The sequence below is a fragment of the Dendrobates tinctorius genome, unplaced genomic scaffold, assembly GCF_039654945.1.
Source record: "Dendrobates tinctorius isolate UK_male_01 unplaced genomic scaffold, ASM3965494v1 ptg000103l, whole genome shotgun sequence".
NCBI classification, from domain to species: Eukaryota; Metazoa; Chordata; class Amphibia; order Anura; family Dendrobatidae; genus Dendrobates; species Dendrobates tinctorius.
This window is the reverse complement of record NW_027361771.1, coordinates 37,797,353-37,818,474: the sequence shown is the minus strand read 5'-3', so window position 1 is coordinate 37,818,474 and position 21,122 is coordinate 37,797,353. Positions and strand designations below refer to the sequence as shown.

Here is a 21,122-nt window from a genome sequence, read left to right as displayed (position 1 = left end):
ATTGTCACAGGTTTTGTGACGCAACAGCGATCTCACCAGCGACCTCGCTATGTGCGACACATAGCGGCGACCGGCCCCCCGCTGCGATATCGCTGATCGTGCTAGACCATTTTTTGATCGTTGGGGTCCTGCTGGCCAGCATGCATCGCTGTGTTTGACGCCTTAACAACGACGAGCGACCTCGTTGACGACGCTGAAGCACGCCTATCGAGGTCTGAGTCGTCAGAATAGCTGCTGTGTGACAAGGTCCCAACGACCGCCGAGGTCATTATACGGATAACCGTATCGTTGCTGCGTCGTTGAATAGATCTGCCTGTTTGACAGCTTACTAGCGACCATGTAGCGACGCACCAGCGATCCTTACCAGGTCGTATCGTTGTCGGGGTCACTGGAGCGTCGCTATGTGTAACGGGACCCTAATACTAGAGATACCAGAATGCTGAGATAAGAGGCTGCTCATGCTGCTGTCAACCAGGTCTGTCTGATCTAATACTGGAGATACTAGGGTGTTGAGATAAGAAGATGCTCTCACACTGCTGTCCACCCTGTCTGAACTAATACTGGAAATATAAAGGGTGACGAGTTAAGAAAAGGCCGCTCACACCTCTGTCCACCCTGACTTTTTGATCTATTACTGGAGAAATCAGGAGTCCTGAGGTAAGAAAAGGCTGCTCACACTGTTGTCTGTCCTGTCTATCTGATCTTAATACTAGAGATAACAGGGGTAAGAAGAGGCTGTAAGAAGCGGTAACTCACACTGCTGTCCCTCTGACTGGTCCAATACTAGGGATATAAATAAATGGTGCACTCACATAATTGTAGTTAAATGCTTGTTTATAAAATATTCAATAATGTCCATTACATCAGAATGACATCATATAGTATAGGCAAATAATCACCCACATGTATTTCAAAGGTATTACTATTTTTCTTTTTCTAAAAGAGTTTGAGATGCTGAAGTCAATATGAGCTACTTCAGCTTCCACGACGTTACAGGACACAACCCTTTCTCAAGCTTGTACTTATGGAGATAATCTATACCACATACTGTAAAGCCATCTCCAGGACACAGCAATGGAGTTTTCTAATGCACATTCTCACAGTCACCTATCCAATTAACATTCTCCCAGAGATAAGACAGACACCACCCAAACTGTCTGGCAGTGGCTTTCTCCACTCTTCCAACTGAAATCAGGATTGCATGTCTGACCAAGTCCAGATTAGATTACTTCTAACATATCTAAAGCTGGAGTCACACATAGCAATCTCGCTAGCGAGATCGCTGCTGAGTCACAACTTTTGTGACGTAACAGCGATTTCACCAGCAAGATCACTGTGTGTGACAGCGATCAGCGAGCGGCCCCCCTGCCGGTATCGCTGATCGCTGTAAGAAACCTCTGGACAATTTTTTGGTCGCTGGTCTCCCGCTGGCCAGCACGCATCGATGCGTGTGACAGGCGGGAGACCAGCGATCAGCTGTAAAAAATAGAATCAAAATAAAAAATATTGTTATTCTCACCTTCCGACGTCCCGCGCAGCATTCCCGCCTCTCTCCACGCTCTGGTCCCAGTGATCCTTTGCACGAATGACCGCGAGACTTCGCGGTCCCACGAGACCGTGACGTCTCGTGGTCATTCTTGCAAAGGATTACTGGGACCGGAGCGTGGAGAGAGGCCGGAAGACTGCGCGGGACGTCGGAAGGTAAGAATAACAATATTTTTTATTTTGATTCTATTTTTTACAGCGATGGCATCGCTGTGCTGATCGCTGGTGAAGCTGTCTGTGTGACAGCTCACCAGCGATCACATAGCGACTTACCAGCGATCCTGACACGTTGATATCGGTGTCGGTATCGCTGGTAAGTTGTTATGTGTGACTCCAGCTTATGGCCTTTTATTCTTTTATTTGCTTTATGTAGACAGTCATAGTATAGTAAAGTCCAAAGTTCACCTTGTACTACATTCCAAATTTCAGAACATACATGTTCTACTACCTAGAAACCGTTTCGATAAGATCCATCTAATCCTTCCTTTACTCCTGGTTTATGTACTACAGTCATGGCCGAAAGTGTTGGTACCCTCTGAATTGTTCCAGCAAATGAAGTATTTCACCGGGCATTTCGGGAAGAAATATTTCTGGAACAATTTCAAGGGTGGAAACACTTTTGGCCATGACTGTATGCGCGTTGCATCTCCTCCCATTGGCAAATGTTGTGGAGCTTACATTGTGACTCAGCAGAAACTGATTTCTATAAAAACCAGTAGATAGTTGCCTACATTACATTACTAGATACTACCCACCAGTTTCTGGAGGTGACACTACCCAAATCAACAAACAAGTAAGGTTTCATCTTCTAATGCTGTGAATGCTTACATTTATTATTAATCTTCTTGATTTCCTGTAGATTATTATGATAATCATATCATGTGGAAAAACTGAGTAATATTATCACGTACAACTTTCCATCTTTTCTTGTCCACGGGTTGTGCTTGATGTTACAAAGTCCCATCTACATAGAACATTTCTGTTTTCTCTCTTTTTTTTAACAATAAGTTATTTAGAATGGTTGCATCTATATACTATGGGACGCATTGTGTACATGCTCCTTAGCTAAATGCTAAGAATGTTGGTGCTCCAATCCCTAAGGGTAGATGGATGAGTAAATCAGATACTGTGAATGGGTCCTTGTGCTGAATTTGGTGGAGATAACTGTTCTGTTTTGATACTTTGAGCTTTCTTCTTTTCTAAAATGGTCATCATCCTCCTGGGAGAGAGGACTTACAACTCATTTGTCTCCTTTCCGACACTCCTAGATTTATCCCATATTTACCAATTTTTATGGAGAGCTTGATTCCTGGGTGGATTCTAACTACTGCATGAAAAGCCGGTCGCTAACATTTCTTTCCTGTAACCACGGCGCTTTTTTAAGTCCACATGCTCTCCACTTTATTCCACTCCTGTCCAGTGCCTGAATGTGGACGGGACACTGGGGCTCTGTCCAATGACAGATTATCTCAGTATCATGAAAAAGACACCTTCTGGAGGCACTGCTTTCCTCAAGCTTTTTCTGTTGTCTGAGAGATTTCTGACATTTAAGGCTACTTTCACACATCAGTTTTTTGCCGTCAGGCATGATCCGGCATAAATTTTGGAGAACTGTAGAAACGGATCCGTTTTTTTGCTGGATCCGTCTCTGTTCCTGGAGGCTGGCCAATTGGATCTGAGCATGCGCAGACTTAAAAAAACCGGATCCGGTTGCTGGATCCGTCTTTTTCTGGATCCGGCGCATTCCGGCGCCCATAGACTTTCATTGTAGCAAAAAGCTGGAAGCGCCGGATCCGGCGCTTACGGCTTTTTCGCCGGAGACAAAATACGTTACAGTAGACGTTTTTTCAAGACGCCGGAATGAGACAAGTTGCCGGATCTGGCAAAAAACGGATGAAACGCAATGCCATCCGGCACGATCCGGCGCTAATGCAAGTCAATGGGGAAAAACCGGATCCGGCATTGCATTTTGCCGGATCCGTTTTTTCCAAAAAAAGCCGGATCGCGCCTGAAGGCAAAAAACTGATGTGTGAAAGAGGCCTAAGAAAGTCTGGGAGATATCCTGTTTTTATGGGAGCCTCCTGAATAATGAAGACAGTTGGCTCCTTTTCTGTATTCCCCAATTCTCTGTTTCTAAAACCTGTATTGCCGAGATCTCAGCACCCATGTTATTTGTACTGTATTTCAGTGGTCAAAACGCTTTAACATTTTATTTTCTCTCTTTTTTAGTGAGTGGATATGTTATAACCTATTTCCCAATGAGGGGTAAGTAAATGATCCATGTTATACCATATTTAAAGGGGTATTCCCATCTCCAAGATACTATCACAATATGTAGTAGGCTTAATAATGATAATAATAATAATAATAATAATATTAGCATATACCTCCAATAAGAAATTAAGTATAGGTGTTCTGATTCGCTATGTTGCTTACTTCATGTGCAGGCATAGCAGGACCTTAGGGATCCATGGTTACAACCACTCATATAGTGACAGTTAGTTAGTTAGCTGTTAGTGGTTGTTACAATGGACACCTATTACTTATTGGTATAGGATCTTGGAGATGGTAATGCCCCTTTAACAATGAACTTGTCTCAGGCCATTCCAATTAATTATTGCTTGCAATCTAGATTATATTATGTCGCCCCTCACCATTAGCTAGCTTTCTATGCTCTTGCCTATATATGACCCACATCAGAAAGGCGACTGGAAACTTTTAGGTTACTAGACAACAAGACTCCATGCCTACCATGTGCCAGCGGTGATAGTTGTGTGCATTATATGGTAAAAGAACTCATGTGCGACTGGAGCACCCCTAGGGCTGTGGGATACTCGGTACCGGGTCGGTACTTAAAGGTGAAGTATCACAGTAGCGGGGACCTGATCCGTGGCCCTGAGTGTCCATGTAAAATAAGAATAAAGTCTATGTGTAGATAAGTTCGTGATGCCACCTGTGGTGCTCGGCAACCGAGATGTTAGGCCGATGCTGCAGTGCAGACCACTGGGGATGGTGGTGATGCAGCATAGTAGGTTCAGCTCCCCACAGGTGGAGCTAGTCCCCAGAGCAGTGTGGTTGTAAATTAAAAGGTAGATGGTGTTGGTGGTAGATATTGGAGTGCAGTGCGGAATAGGCAAGATAGAAAGGATTCAGGCCACACAGTAGATGCTATTTCCAAAGCTTTACTCACAGCTCTCAAGATCTGACGATGCCCGCTTGATGCTGCGTCCTCCAGGTGAGGGGTCCAGCAAACTCCCAGGTAGATGGATTACACGCTTCCCGGACTCCCTTTAGTATATGCCTTTCTTGGCCGTCTCACTGTGCTGATTTTTTCCCTCCTGTCCAGCACCTTCACAAGCAGTGTTCCAAGCCAGCAAACTCGGATCTTGTCAGGAATAACCTCTAGGTCCTTGGAGCCTATGTGTCTGCCTTTTCAGTGACTGATTGTGGATTTGGCTGCAGCACTTGCAATGCTCGTAGCCTCTGTTTGACCTAGCTGAGCCCATTGTTCACTCCACTAGTTTTAGGGCCAGTCCCTAGATTGTGACCTGATCCCTCCACCCGACGTTATCCGGCGTGGAACGAGCCCCAAGGGCAGTATGGTCACTACATTGTGCCTCTAGGATCCCTTCCCTCTTCAGGGAGCTTCTTTCTGTATCTTTCCTTCCCTGCAGCTCATCCTGACAGGGAGCTGCTTCACACACGTCTTTCCACTTTCACTTCCTTCTCACGTCTCCTCACTAAACTCTCTTCTCCCGCTCTCATCCTACTAGCTCCACCCACCTCCCAACACCCTTTACTACCCAGGCAGGGTTGAGATCCTCCTCCCGTAGGGTACATACAGATGCCCTGTTGCTATAGGGTGTGTGTTGGGTGCAGATATTAGAGTCCTGCTAGGTGTCTCCTCCTTGCCTGGGGAGTGGGACACAATACCTCTGGGTGAGGTGCAGTATCTCTGTGGCGACTGGACTCCCCTGGGGCGCCACACAACTGCTTCATGGTGTGTAGCTATTGCCATTCTACTGTGGTGCCCCTGAGGGTCCAGTCGCCACAGAGGTACTGCATCTCAACCAGAGGTGTGGTATCCCACCTTTCAGGTAGAATGGAGACACCAGACCTAGCTCTGACATCACTGCATCCACTATACACTAGGGCAGCAGGTGCTCCTAATTGCTTTTCATGAAGGGGTGTTAGAAGGTAGGTGGAGCTGGAGAGTGAGAGCGGGAGAATAGTGAGGAAGTAAGTCAGTCTCACCTTAGGGGAGGAAGTGAGAGGACGTGTGCAGCAGCTCCCTGTCAACAGGGGCTGCTGGAAGGAGTACTGGAATGGACAGAAGGACTGAAGGAAGCTCCCTGAAAAGGAAAGGGATTTCCCAGAGTCACGGGTGGAGAGAGTGCTTCCCATGGGGCTCGTTCCACGCTGACAGACGTCAGGTGGGGGAAAATCCAGGGCGCAGAAGGGTCTTGGCCACTTAGCCTAGTTGAGTGTACAACAGGGCTCAGCTAGCAAGCCGACAGCTGTGGCAGCTTTAGAGGTCACAGCCAACTACCACAGTTATCTTCTCCAGAAAGGCAGCCAGAAAGGATCAAGGAAATGTTTTGGGTCCGGTATCCGACAGGATCCGTGGCCACTGACTGTGAGGTGCTGGGAAGGAAGAGAAGTGGAAATCAGCACTGTGGAGATGGCCAGGGAAGGCATATACTGACAGGGAATTCTGGAAAGGTGTTCTCTATCTGTCTGGAAGTTGGCTGGATCCCTCACCTGGAGGATGCAGCACAAAGCGGGCATCTGTGCTGCACCCAGAACTGTGAGTAAAGCTTTGGAACTGCATTCAGTTGTGTCCTTTGAACTTTTTCTGCAAACACCTTCTCAGCCCTGCTACATCCCTTGCTCCACACAACATCACCATCATCTCTCACAACATCTTTCATCTGCCCTGGGACTCAGTTCTACCTGTGGAGAGCTATACCATCTCTGCTGCATCACCATCAGTCCCAGAGGATCTGCACTGCAGCGCTGGTTGCCTCTGATCAGATACCACGGGTGGCGTCACAAACTCTTCACTATAAACCCTTTATTTCATCCCTTGTAAATATATCCCTTTTATTGGACACCCAGGACCACGGACAGGTCACGGCCACTGTGATATTGTCCTTTTAAGAAAGCAGCCCGGTACCGAGTATCCCACTGCCCTGGCTGGGTGCTCCACTACCAGCTGTTTTCTATCCTTACCGGTACACAATTAATTTAGTGACATGATAGGAGCAAATATGTAATTTTTACAAGATAAACGTGTAAGAAAAGCCTTGATCATTATAAGATTGAATGAGAATCACACTGTACATGTCCTGTATTTTTCTTTCCTTTACTGACACATTCAAACTATTTACTTACAGGTAGAGCTGAGCCCATACGTCTGCTCCTTGGTGATCAAGGGGTTTCATGGAAAGAAGAGGAGGTGCAACTAGCAGACTGGCTTACAGGAAAATGTGAGATTAAGAAACAGACAGTGAGTAGCTTTTATGATTATCTTCTCAATCAGAGGACTCAGGACTCCTGAAAAGCAGCGATTTATCACCTATCTTGATACATCATTAACTTTTGATGTATGTCTCTACATCTTACATAAGGTCTTTTTCTGTGGACCAACCAGTGGCAATCGTAACTTTGAACGGTCAGTGGTCATTTACAGTGGGGAAAAAAAGTATTTAGTCAGTCAGCAATAGTGCAAGTTCCACCACTTAAAAAGATGAGAGGCGTCTGTAATTTACATCATAGGTAGACCTCAACTATGGGAGACAAACTGAGAAAAAAAAATCCAGAAAATCACATTGTCTGTTTTTTTTTCATTTTATTTGCATATTATGGTGGAAAATAAGTATTTGGTCAGAAACAAGCAATCAAGATTTCTGGCTCTCACAGACCTGTAACTTCTTCTTTAAGAGTCTCCTCTTTCCTCCACTCATTACCTGTAGTAATGGCACCTGTTTAAACTTGTTATCAGTATAAAAAGACACCTGTGCACACCCTCAAACAGTCTGACGCCAAACTCCACTATGGTGAAGACCAAAGAGCTGTCAAAGGACACCAGAAACAAAATTGTAGCCCTGCACCAGGCTGGGAAGACTGAATCTGCAATAGCCAACCAGCTTGGAGTGAAGAAATCAACTGTGGGAGCAATAATTAGAAAATGGAAGACATACAAGACCACTGATAATCTCCCTCGATCTGGTGCTCCACGCAAAATCCCACCCCGTGGGGTCAGAATGATCACAAGAACGGTGAGCAAAAATCCCAGAACCACGCGGGGGGACCTAGTGAATGAACTGCAGAGAGCTGGGACCAATGTAACAAGACCTACCATAAGTAACACACTACGCCACCATGGACTCAGATCCTGCAGTGCCAGACGTGTCCCACTGCTTAAGCCTGTACATGTCCGGGCCCGTCTGAAGTTTGCTAGAGAGCATTTGGATGATCCAGAGGAGTTTTGGGAGAATGTCCTATGCTCTGATGAAACCAAACTGGAACTGTTTGGTAGAAACACAACTTGTCGTGTTTGGAGGAAAAAGAATACTGAGTTGCATCCATCAAACACTATACCTACTGTAAAGCATGGTGGTGGAAACATCATGCTTTGGGGCTGTTTCTCTGCAAAGGGGCCAGGACGACTGATCCGGGTACATGAAAGAATGAATGGGGCCATGTATCGTGAGATTTTGAGTGCAAACCTCCTTCCATCAGCAAGGGCATTGAAGATGAAACGTGGCTGGGTCTTTCAACATGACAATGATCCAAAGCACACCACCAGGGCAACGAAGGAGTGGCTTCGTAAGAAGCATTTCAAGGGCCTGGAGTGGCCTAGCCAGTCTCCAGATCTCAACCCTATAGAAAACCTTTGGAGGGAGTTGAAAGTCCGTGTTGCCAAGCGAAAAGCCAAAAACATCACTGCTCTAGAGGAGATCTGCATGGAGGAATGGGCCAACATACCAACAACAGTGTGTAGCAACCTTGTGAAGACTTACAGAAAACGTTTGACCTCTGTCATTGCCAACAAAGGATATATCACAAAGTATTGAGATGAAATTTTGTTTCTGACCAAATACTTATTTTCCACCATAATATGCAAATAAAATGAAAAAAAAAACAGACAATGTGATTTTCTGGATTTTTTTTTCTCAGTTTGTCTCCCATAGTTGAGGTCTACCTATGATGTAAATTACAGACGCCTCTCATCTTTTTAAGTGGTGGAACTTGCACAATTGCTGACTGACTAAATACTTTTTTTCCCCACTGTACATGCCTGTTTACACAGGTAGGCCAAAGTAATCTATGCACACAGAGCAATCCATACTAAATCACCCAGTGCTCAGAGGCTGCCCGTTCCCACTGCCCGGCAGTTCTTGCCATTATGCTATTCCCCTCCAGAGGTATGCTCTGCTCCTGACAATGCAGAGCATCCTGCCCTGGGCAAGCCTAACCGGGCACTGAACTAGAAGCCGGAACGTCCTTCCTCTTTTTGGCTGTTAATCCAGCCCTGCTGTTTAACCCCTTCTATCCCTAGTCTAATAATATGAACATATTCAGTGCAGTTTACACATGATAGTGACATGCATACAAACACAGCACATACATTTTAAAAACATCAGTACATGACATTAATACATTAGTACATAGGTACATCATCCGGATACCGCATGGGGTACACATACCCGGCATGTAGGAGAGAGGGAACAAATGAGGGTCCCCACCACCGCCTTACAATTTCACCCCATGAAACTCGTTTTGCTAGTTCATAGAGTGATCTGCAGCCTGTTTACCCGGCAAGATAATCGTGAAACAAGTGTTTTCATTCAGATTTATCTTGCAGTGTAAATGCTCCTTTAAGATCGGGTCACAGAAAAACACGGTGACCCAATCAGAGACGGGACAACCTCTGTGCAATCAGCCTTAGACACCTGAGAAGGACCCCAGGACGGACTGTTTAGTAAGCCTCCTGTTGGGGTATCCTAGGCGTTGCGGAACCAGCAACCTTTCTCATAATGATGTTGATATAATATATTAGCTTAAAGGGATATGCCAAAAAGAAATAAGAAGTTGTAATTTTAAAGGAATTTAAAAAAAAATGAAAAAATTGACAAAATTATTCGAACAATTACTTTGTTGCAAAACAGATGTGTAAATTGCACAGTAATTTATATATAAAAAAAAATAAAATTTCCCTGCATAAAAAGCCACAGTCATGTTAATGAAAAAATAGAAAGTTATGGCTGCTAAAATGATATAATTGAAAAAAGGCTGGTCATTGGCTAAGTCACATTCGGTCTCATTTGTCTTGGGGTAAAGGGCCTAATACTTTTTCTTCGATGGGGCTAAGCACTTATTGGTTGGTAGTTGCTAACTATCCACCGGTTTTGTTCTCGAGATCATCGCACAGCTCAGGGCAATCACGGCTTGCTCCTACTGGCAATTCTTTCTGCTTCCCGTGACGTCACATTGACAGAGCAGTTCCTTCACTTCCGCTCTGCTTTGTCGACGGGGTGTCACTTCTGACATCATACTGATTGACATCCAGCTCCCTGCTGTTAGGCGTGAAAATCGATGCTAGGAGCTGTCCACCATGACCACTCTGACATGGGAGAGATCATTGCAAAGGGAGCACAGAAGACTACTGCATACACTGAACTAATAAATAATTCAGTATTCAATAAGCATAAAAATACATTTGTAATTCGAAGGCATAATCATTCTGTAAGTCAGCCTCTGTATTAATCTTTCTGATTTAATACAGGCTTTCGGTCAGCTGCCACAGTTTAAGGATGGAGATTTTGTCTTGTATCAGAGCAATACCATTCTGAGATACCTTGGACGCAAATATGGTAAGTTTTTGTGTTTCTCTAAATGATGATTCTTTTACATTCTCTAGTTTTTAAATCCTGTTAAAGAATAATAGGTACATTTTTTTCATCAATGAAAAAATTGACGGTGAACTATTATATTCTTTTGACTTCTTCATAATTAGAATATTACCTCTGTTATCTCTCAGGGATTTCTGGTGGCAGTAACCAGGAGAGCGCCCTCATTGACATGGTGAATGATGGTGTTGATGATCTGAGAGTCAAGTATATTCGTCTTGTCATCTTTGAGTTGGTATGTATAGAATAAAAATTCTGAACATTCTAATTCTACTTAAAGGAATTGTCCTTAAAAGTGTTTTGTATTTTGGAAATCAAGAAAAATGAATGCAAAAAATGAAAATTTGCTGTGGTGGAAAGGTGTTGTCCACTACTTGGACAACCCCTTCTCAATCACTATATTTCTCCAATGTAAAATAATAACTCCGGTGCTGTTCCAGCGATGTCAACACCTGGTCTTCTGGACCTTGCAGCCAATCAGTGACACTTTACTGTCACTTCCTTCTGACAAAACGGACACCCAGAAGAAGTGAAAGCTGCTGATTCTGCTCTCCGACTGCCTCCAGATATTAGTTTTCTGCAAAGGAGGTGAAAGCGAAGAGGTTGCTAATTGGTTGCAGGGCTGACATGAACCCCAGGAGAGCAAATGTCAATGTCACTTCAATGGTATTGGCAATGGGCATGAGTATAACTATTATTTATACTAGATGGTGACCCGATTCTAACGCATCGGGTATTCTAGAATATGTACGTAGTTTATTTAAAGGGAATCTGTCACCCCATTTTTGCCCCATAAGCTTGGGCCACCGCCATCAGGGGCTTATCTACAGCATTCTGTAATGCTGGAGATAAGCCCCTGATGAAACCTGAAAAATAAGAAAAACACGTTAGATTATACTCACCGGGGGGGCGGGGGCGGGTGGGTGCTGCGGTCCGGTCCGGCTCCTCCCATCTTCATACGATGATGTCCTCCTCCTTGCTTCTCTGTTGGCTCCTGCGCACACATACTTTATCTGCCCTGTTGAGGGCAGAGTAAAGTAGTGTAGTGCACAGGTGCCGGGAAAGGTCAGAGAGGTCCGGCGCCTGCGCACTGCAGTACTTTGCTCTGCCCTCAACAGGGCCGATAAAGTACGCATACGCAGGAGCCGAGGGAGAAGCAAGGAGGAGGACGTCATCGTATGAAGATGGGAGGCGCCGGACGGCGACACCCATCGGACCGGACCCAACGTCCGGGTGAGTATAATCTAACTCTTTTTTCTTATCTTTCAGGTTTCATCGGGGGCTTATCTACAGCATTACAAAATGCTGTAGATAAGCCTCTGATGGCGGTGGCTGCAGCTGATAGGCCAAAAATGGGGTGACAGAGCCCCTTTAAATTCCACGCCAATATCGCTGATTGTGGCAAAACCGTGCGGCAGGAGATGACCCACGGCAACCGGTGGGAGATCAGCAGCTCGCGCTGCAGATCTCCTGACGGTAGCGGTGGCGTGCGTCGTTCGAATTCCGCGCCAATTGACGGCTGTACTGCAACTGTCGCTGATTGGTCGTGGCAGGCCGCGACCAATCAGCAACACGTGATTTCCGTTACAGACAGACAGACAGAATTAGACGATTATATATGACGCTGGCTGGAATTCCTTGGTTACATGGGTGCAAAAGATCACTGCTTCTCAACGTATTTCCAGTCTGACCACACTTTACTCACAGGACACAGAATATATCACACAGAGGGCAGGCCAATAGAAAAGCGGCAGGCCAGACATGCATTACAAAAGCCGCAGGTGGCTGGAGCCTGCCGATGTTTACTGTGGGAATTACAAAGGTGGGGGGAGGGCGGACAAAAGGAGAATATCGTGTCCCCTCTGTCCAGGGGCGCAGCCTGTGGGCTGATGCATTAGGGACATGCATCTCACATGGAACCTATTATACATACATATAACTGCACAACATATTCTGGGTGCTGAGTGGTTCTGTAACACGTAACATGGCTCCCCTTTTCAGCAACGCGATCGGCATAAACAGTCTGATCCTCAACGGATCGGTTTGGGGTTGGTACAAGTTCCGTTTGTCGACTTAGTCCATCGGCGTTACCATTTTGTTTGCCGGGTCTGTGGTGGATGGTGAAGTCCAGTGGTTGTAGGGCTAAACTCCACCGCAGCCATCTGGCGTTGTCTCCGGAGACCCCATTAAGCCAAACTAGGGGATTATGGTCCGTTAGGAGGGAAAACTGTCGTCCATACAAATATGGTTGCAACTTCTTGAGTGCCCATACTACCGCCAGGCACGCCTTCTCGATGGCCGCATAGCTTACTTCACGGGGCAGTAGTTTCCGACTCAGGTAAGCTACCGGGTGTTCTTGGCCGTCCGGCCCGACTTGGCTCAGTACTGCCCCCAATCCAAACATAGAAGCGTCTGTGTGAACAAGGAAACGTTTATTTGGATCGGGTGCGGCCAATACAGGGGTATTGTTGAGGGCGTCCTTTAGTTGGCGGAAGGCTTCCTCACACTCTGAGGTCCAGGTTACCTGGCAGGGTTGGTTCTTACGGGTCAGATCAGTGAGGGGCTTGGCTATGCTGCTGTAATTGGGAACGAATTTCCTGTAATTCCCTGCTGTCCCTAGAAATGCCATGACCTGGGTTTTAGTGCGTGGGATGGGCCATTTGGCTATGGCCTCAATCTTGGCTGGTTCTGGTCGCTGTTTCCCACTTCCCACCCAATGCCCTAAATACTGAACCTCTGCTTTGCCCACGTGACACTTCTTTTGGTTCAGGGTGATTCCGGCCTGGTGGATCCTGTCCAATACTGTCTCTAGGTGATTTAGATACTCTTCCCATGTCGCACTGTAGATGGCGATGTCGTCCAGGTAGGCACAAGCATAGTCCTGGAGACCATCCAGAAGCCAGTCAGCCAGCCTTTGGAAGGTCGCCGGGGCATTCTTCATCCCGAATGGCATAACTCGAAACTGGAATAAGCCGAACGGGGTGACAAATGCCGACTTGGGAATAGCGTCAGGACTAAGGGGAATCTGCCAGTAGCCTTTGCATAGATCGATGGTGGTCAAATACTTTGCCCCCGCCAGCCGGTCTAACAACTCTTCCACACGCGGCATGGGGTATGCATCCGTCACTGTTTTCTCATTGAGCTTACGATAGTCTACACAAAACCATGTAGTCCCATCCTTCTTGGGCACTAACACTACAGGGGATGCCCAGGGACTATCTGACTCTTCAATGACCCCTAAACGCAACATCTCTTGTATCTCTTTTCGCATCCCCTCTCGTACAGACTCAGAGACACGGAAGGGGTTTTGTCGCAGGGGGGTCTGATCCTGGGTCTCAACCTTGTGTTGTGCCAGGCGAGTGTACCCCGGTCTCTCTGAAAACATCCTTTATCGCAGCCTCAACAATGCCTCCGCCTGCTATCTCTCCCGGGGGCCTAGGTCTTCACCCAAGTGTACCTGGTCCCATGTTTTAGACTGAGTCCTTTCCCCTAAGACATCCGGAAAGGGAAGTCCGGCTAAATCCTCTGCTTCAGGTGCACAGATGGCCACTACCTCTTCAGGGCACTCCCGGTAGGGCTTCAGCATATTCACGTGGAACATGCGGATAACCCTGGGGTCGTCACAATCGGCGACATTATAGGTTGTGTCGGCTATTTTCCCCACTACCTGGTAGGGCCCCTGCCATGCAGCTTGAAACTTATTCTGCTTAGTGGGCTCTAACACCAGGACCTTCTGTCCTATTTCCAAAGTGTGCTCTCTGGCCCTCCGATCATACCATACGTGCTGGCGCCGCTGTGTCACCTGCAGGTTCTCACGTACAACCTGGGTCAGCTCCTGTAGGCGGTCCCGGAATTCCAGCACATAGGGTACAATAGGTACCCCTTCTATGAGGCCCTCCCCTTCCCAGTGTTCCAGCACTAAATCTAGATGTCCCTTTACCCGTCTCCCGTATACCAGCTCGAACGGGGAGAACCCTGTGGATTCTTGGGTCACCTCCCGATAGGCAAACAGGAGGTGTGGCAAGAATTTCTCCCAGTCCCTGTAGGTCCTGGTAAAAGTCCCAATGAGCTGTTTTAATGTCCCGTTAAAGCGTTCACACAACCCATTGGTTTGCAGGTGGTATGGGGTGCTTCTAATGGACTTTACGCCGCACAGCTTCCACAGTTGGTTGGTCACCTCTGCTGTAAACTGGGTACCCTGGTCCGAGATAATCTCTCGTTGAAATCCAACCCGTGAGAAAACCTGGAGCAGGGCGGCCGCCACCGTCTCTGCCAGTATGTTAGGTAACGCAACCGCCTCTGGATACCGTGTGGCATAATCTACCACTGTCAATATATACTTTTTGCGGACGGACTGGGTTTGGCTAACGGCCCTATCAGATCGACCGCTACTTGGCTAAATGGTTCCTCCACAATGGGGAGGGGGCGTAATTTGGCCTTGCATCTATCCCCCCTCTTGCCAATGCGCTGACAACTGTCACAGGTCTGGCAGTACTGACGAACATCATAGGTTACCCCCGGCCAAAAGAAGTTTTGTGTCAGACGATGCCTGGTGCGACTGACGCCGAAGCGCCCGGCCAAGGGTATATCATGGGAGATTCGCAGTAACTCCTGCCTATACTTCTTGGGAACTACCAGCTATTGTTTTATAGTGGGGCTCGTCCCTGTGTGGTGCTGCTCTGTGATCCGGTAGAGGAGTCCCTGCTTCCATACAAACTGTTCCCCTCCCAGTACTCCTCTCCCCTCCTGTGCCTTCCCACGATATCCCTCTAATGAAGGATCCTCAAGTATCTCCCTCTTAAATTCATCTGGGGTGGCCCAAGAAATGTGTCTGGCTATGGGAATACGTGCAGGGCTGGGATGTCTTACCTGGGCCTCCTCTGAGTGTGATTCCGCCTCCGCAGCTCGAGCTTGTCTCCGGGTGGTCACAGGATAGGTCTCAGCCAGAGGGACCACCGAGAATGCAGACAACATGGGCCCCAAGTCATTTCCCAGCAAGACGTCTGCAGGCAAATCCTCCATCAAGCCGACCTCAACAAGGCCATCCCCGACTCCCCAGTTCAGGTGAATCCTGGCAGTGGGCAGTCGATGTATAGCTCCCCCTGCTACACAGACTGCCACTGTCCAGTCCGTCTTCTCTTGGTCCCGGACGAGATGAGGCTTCACAAGGGTCAAAGTTGCCCCGGAATCTCTTAGTCCCTGCATACGTTTCCCATTAACCCACACGACCTGTCGATGCTGTTGTCGATTATCTGACCGGGCTGCCTGCATGGGGTCTACTTCATGCAGCACTTTCTCCATCTCTTCCACCCCTTGGTTAGTCGTAGCCCCCAAATTCCAGGTCAACTTCGCCTTGGTAGCAGTGTACAGCAGCCCGGCTGAAGGTAGCTGTTCCCGCCTTTGGCCACTGGGTATGCTGAGTCTGGTTGGGACATTGTCTTTGCAGGTGGCCCAGCTGACGACCAGTGTGGCATCGAGCCCCAGGGGGACTGTGGTAGGCTGGGTTTCTAGCTGGTCCCCCTACAATCTTCAGTGGTTTGGGGCCCTCCAGGTCCATGGGCGGGCCCCTAGTGACCACCTTTGATCCGGACGACTGCGGCCTCCTGGCATCATGATGTTCATCGGCCAAACGAGCGGCTTCCTCAAGAGTCATTGGCCGCCTGTTCCGAAGCCATTCCTGTGTCTCGGGGTTTAGTCCATTAAAGAATCGTTCTAACAGGAAGAGCTGGAGGACGTCCTCCTTAGTGGTTGCTTGGCTCCCTTGTACCCACTGTAGCAGTGACCGCCGTAATTTACAGGCCCATTCAGCGTGGGTATCGGTTACGCGTTTTATAAGTCCGCGGAACTTTTGGCGGTAGGCCTCTGGTGTCAGCGCATACCAGGCCAAGTTCACTTCTTTGATCCGCTCACAGTCCATACAGTCCTCATCAGGTACTGTGCGATAGGCGTCCGCTGCCCGGCCTGTCAGCTTGCTGGCCAGAATCTGAACCCATTCCTCCGGCTTCACTTGATGAAGGGCACACTGCCGCTCAAAGTCCTGCAGAAAGCCATCAATGTCTTCCTCTGCCTCCCCCAACTGTTGGAAGGCATTATACTGGATCTTTTTGTGGCTTACTGTTGAAGGTAACTGGTCGAAGGCCAGAGCTCCCCCTGCTCGCTGGCTCTCCTATCTCTGCTCTGCCATCTCCATCTTGGCCAGCTCCACTTTGGTCCACTCTGCCATCTCCATCTTGGCTAGCTCTATCCCGGTCCGCTCGGCCATCTTTTCCTTCAGATCAGTACGCACATCAGCCATCACCTCTCGTATGATCTCTACTGCAGGGTTTAGGCCATAGTGCGCCAGTCTATTCTTTACCTCCCTCTGGAATTCGGTCTCCTCCACATTCACATTGGGGGGCCCTGCACTGTCGTGTTCCATGATGGCTGCTATCAAATCCGCTTTTGTTTTTGTTGCTGGCAATCAACCCTCAGGCTTCCACCAGATCTTTTAATGTAGTCCTCTTTAACTTCTGGTAGTTATTTTCCATTCATTCCTTTCCTCCTGTAGAAGGGGTATCATATCCCACCGCTGCCACCAGCATAACGGGGTCTACCAAGCTGGAGTACCTCTTTCAGTACCACCCCGTGTTTTCCAGGTCCGCTCTGCGTTGGCTGGAGTCTGAATGAATGACGCTGGCTGGAATTCCTTGGTTACATGGGCGCATATAAAAGATCACTGCTTCTCCATGTATTTCCAGTCTGACCACACTTTATTCACAGGACACAGAATATATCACACCGATACAGAGGGCAGGCCAATAGAAAAGTGTCAGGCCAGACATGCATTACAAAAGCCGCAGGTGGCCGGAGCCTGCCGATGTTTACTGTGGGAATTACAAAGGTGGGGGGAGGGCGGACAACAGGAGAATATCGTGTCCCTTCTGTCCAGGGGTGCAGCCTGTGGGCTGATGCATTAGGGACATGCATCTCACATGGAACCTATTATACATACATATAGCTGCACAACATATTCTGGGTGCTGAGTGGTTCTGTAACACGTAACAGGTATATTTTTGAGTAAAATGTAAATTGTTCTTTTAGTCTGCAAATTTCTGACATGTCTCTGAAATTCCATGCAATAAATTTTGTATTCTTTTTCTGAAAAGTAGAAATGGTCAAAATTAAAAAAAACAGTGCTTTCAGACCTCAAATAATGCTAAGAAAACAAGTTCATAATCATTTAGAAACAACAATACTAATGTTTTAACTCAGGAAGAGTTCAGAAATCGATATTTTATGGAATAACCATGATGTTTAATCACAGCTTTCATGTGTCTTGGCATGCTTTCCACCAGTCTTTCACACTGCTTCTGGTGCAAATATTTAAGTAGTTCTTCTTCGTTTGATGGCTTGTCACTATCCATCTTTCTCTTGATTACATTCCAATTCCAGGTTTTCAATGGGGTTCAGGTCTGGAGATTGGGCTGCCCATGACAGGGTTTTGATGTGGTGGTCTCTTAATTTTTGCCATAGCTGTGTATATATACCATATATACAGTATATACACCAAATACAGTATATGACTTTTTACATTGAACCAGTCGTAATATGTATCCTAACACAAACCTTAATTTGAGACATTATAGCCTAGTGTAAAAATGTCTAAGTCACCTCAAAGTTAAGTAATTGAATTAAAGGGAACCTGCCATGTTGGAACTTATATTATAGAGCAGAGGGGGCTGAGCAAATAAATATACAGTTATATGGGAAAATATGCAGAAAATAATGTATATTTACATTATTATAATATTGGCTTCCGTGTGGGTGGAATTTGTATACAGCGATAGCTGTCAATCATTAAAAAGGACCGTCCAGTGGACTCACGAGTCCACAATGAACTAGGATATGAATAAAGTACTGAATTTGGGAGAAGCATGCAGCAGCATAATGTGCAATGTACTGAATCTAAACTAAACTATGAATCTGTTCACTGGTGGACACAGACTGAACAGGGCCCCTTTGCAAGAACAATATATGGGTTGTTTGCAGCCCAAGAAGTCCTAAAAATGCAAAATTGCAACTGCTTTGGAGGTAGAAATTAACTCCCTTACCTCTTGGACCCCTGTGTGGCTACACAGGTTGCACCAATTATATGTCCGCCTCTGCATCTGTTCAGGTCATTTTGCTCTACAACATACCCACAGATAGGATACCATGGACAGTGTGGAAGGTCTCCTGGCCCCATCATAAAATTCAAACTGCAACTTGTCCTAGTCATATGTCATGACAAGTTGCAATCTAAAGAAACACAGCTCCTGAGACCTGAGCCTCAACTGACAGAAGAACGATATTGTCAATACACATACAACAGTGAACTGCCAAAGAAGGACTGTGACATAGCAAAAATAAACTTCTTGCTGACTGACTGCTCATGGAGAACTGAAGCTGGAGGACTGAGGTTGGAGAAAAACAATCCTCAGTGAGCAAGAAGATTTATTTCTTCTCATGTCACAACTCTGGTGGGGGGGGCTTAGTAAGATATGTGTTTACGATATTGCTCTTCTGTCAGCTAAGACACGTCTCAAGCTGGTTTTCTTCAGACTGCAACCCGTTCTGACACATGACTAGGATGGGTTGCAGTTGGAATTGTATGACAGGGACCATTTTATCATATTCTTGGAGAACCTCTTTAATATTGGTATACAATTATTTATTTGCCCTTAAGTATAGCTTCAAGCAGATAGATATTGGAACAATTATACATTGTTTAAGACTCATTTTATTTTGCAGGAGACAGGCAAAGAGAAGTACGAAAAAGAACTTCCCAATCATTTGTCAGCATTTGAGAGGATTCTTTCCCAGAATTCTAATGGAACCAAATTTGTGGTGGGAGATAAGGTAATTGTAATTTGGACAAAACAATAGAAACAAAGAATTTTTGTAAACACAACCCATTGTATGATTGCAATGGTTGAAATCATGTCCAGAGTTGCCAATCATTTGGAAACTCACAAGGTCTTTAGGACAGAGTCTCCAGTAATCCATTCCAACAATCAGTGACACATAGGGGCAGCAAATTCACCAATGAGCACTGTGGATCCTCACCGGTGATCAATTTTTGACTTTTTGGGTCCCCTTTAAAGAAAAAAAGAATAAATCACATACTAAGGGTCATTGTGTTCAGCTTGCCACTTCATTTCAGTAAGGGCAGTCTGACTAGTTCAGATAATTCCGGTAGCGGAAAAAATGGTACCAGAGCTATCCATGTCCGTGTGGATACTTGGTACATCCGTGTGACACACGTATGGCAACCGTGTGCCGCACGTGTTCCGCATCAGGACCACACGGACTGCCGACGGGGAGGAAGCGCTACAGTAAGCTCTGTTCCCCAGCGGCTGGTGCTGAACGCGGCTGTCATTCTTCTCTCGTGCTCTGCCGGCAACAGCGAGCAGGAGAAAAAGAATGAATGAAAACACGACGTGGGGTCCCCCTCTGTTTGTGAACCAACCTGGAAATGCTCAAAGCTGGGGGCTGCTATTCTCAGGCTGGTAAGGGGACATTGATCTTGCCCTTCCCCAGCTTTAAAACAGCAGCCCACAGCTTCCCAGAAAAGGCATATCTATTAGATGCACCTATTCTAGAGCTTTGTCTGGTTCTTCCCACTTTCCCTGTAGCAGTGGCAAGTGGGGTTAATAAGGGGTTGAACACGGAGGACAGTGTGAACTGTTCTCCGTGTGCATGTGGTCTGCACATTTTGCGGACCGTGCGCTCCCACAAACACTGATATGTCTCCATGATTTGCACACGGGTCGTGTGTCCATGAAAACTCGCTGACATCTGCATAGACCCATTCATTTGAATGGTGTACGTGTGTCAGTGTCTCCAGTACGTGAGGAAACTGTCACTACATACACGTACCAGAGTCACTGACGTGTGAAACCGGCCTAATGGACGTCAAGTGTTTTTATAAAAATAATGGCTCTTTAAAAGAAAGGACAGGGGCTGGCTGTCTCACTGTCCAACCTATATCGGTTATTGATTTGTCCTTTTTATCCCCACAGATCTCATATGCAGATTACAACCTCTTGGATATCCTGCACTGTCAGCTTGACTTATTCCCAGGATGTCTTTCAGCATTTCCCCTCCTTAAAGTATTCATTGAGCGGGTTACTTCTCGCCCTAAACTTAGCAAATACTTGAAATCTGAAGGTCGTGCTAAGCGGCCTATTGTCCCTAAAAAGTAGAAGTGCACAAGTGGAGAGTAAATGTTTACATCCAATAATACCTAACTAGTAGCCACTCAGTGCATCTATAGGAATCCTGCTCTGCTCTTTACCCAAATATATGTATTTGTTTTATTCTGTTTTTTTCTTTTTTTTTACGAAATAAAAGTAAATTCATTTTCACTTTGCTTACTTGTTTGCTGCTTTCCTGATCTCCATGTACAGTGACAGTTTTACTGATCCTGCAGTCATAAATCTTTCCACGGTCAAGACAAGGTATTTTGGTGGCCGAGGCAGATTAACCCAATGGTGCCCTCCATCATCAGTACATGAATACAGCACCATAACCACCATCAGTAGATAAATGCACCTCGAGAATCACTATAAGTACAGTTGTGGCCAAAAGTATTGACACCCCTGCATTTTTTTGTCAGATAATACTCAGTTTCTTCCTGAAAAT

At 46.4% G+C, this 21,122-nt stretch overlaps 1 protein-coding gene across 1 annotated transcript; it reads left to right on the top strand.

Annotated features, from left to right (window-relative positions):
- The first annotated feature begins 2,218 nt into the window (after positions 1-2,218).
- LOC141100044 (glutathione S-transferase P 1-like) lies at positions 2,219-20,845 on the top strand. The gene is made up of 7 exons (XM_073588222.1): positions 2,219-2,338; positions 3,775-3,810; positions 6,942-7,054; positions 10,337-10,424; positions 10,592-10,695; positions 19,230-19,337; positions 20,501-20,845. Coding segments are annotated over exons 1-7 (633 nt in total). The 5' UTR covers positions 2,219-2,337; the 3' UTR covers positions 20,684-20,845.
- The last annotated feature ends 277 nt before the right edge of the window (positions 20,846-21,122 follow it).

Bases quoted from the DNA above. Each gene is read 5' to 3' on its own strand.
- LOC141100044 (XM_073588222.1), top strand. The intron at 10,696-19,229 runs GTATGTATAGAA...TTTATTTTGCAG, and splicing joins GTCTTGTCATCTTTGAGTTG to GAGACAGGCAAAGAGAAGTA. The intron at 19,338-20,500 runs GTAATTGTAATT...TTATCCCCACAG, and splicing joins AATTTGTGGTGGGAGATAAG to ATCTCATATGCAGATTACAA.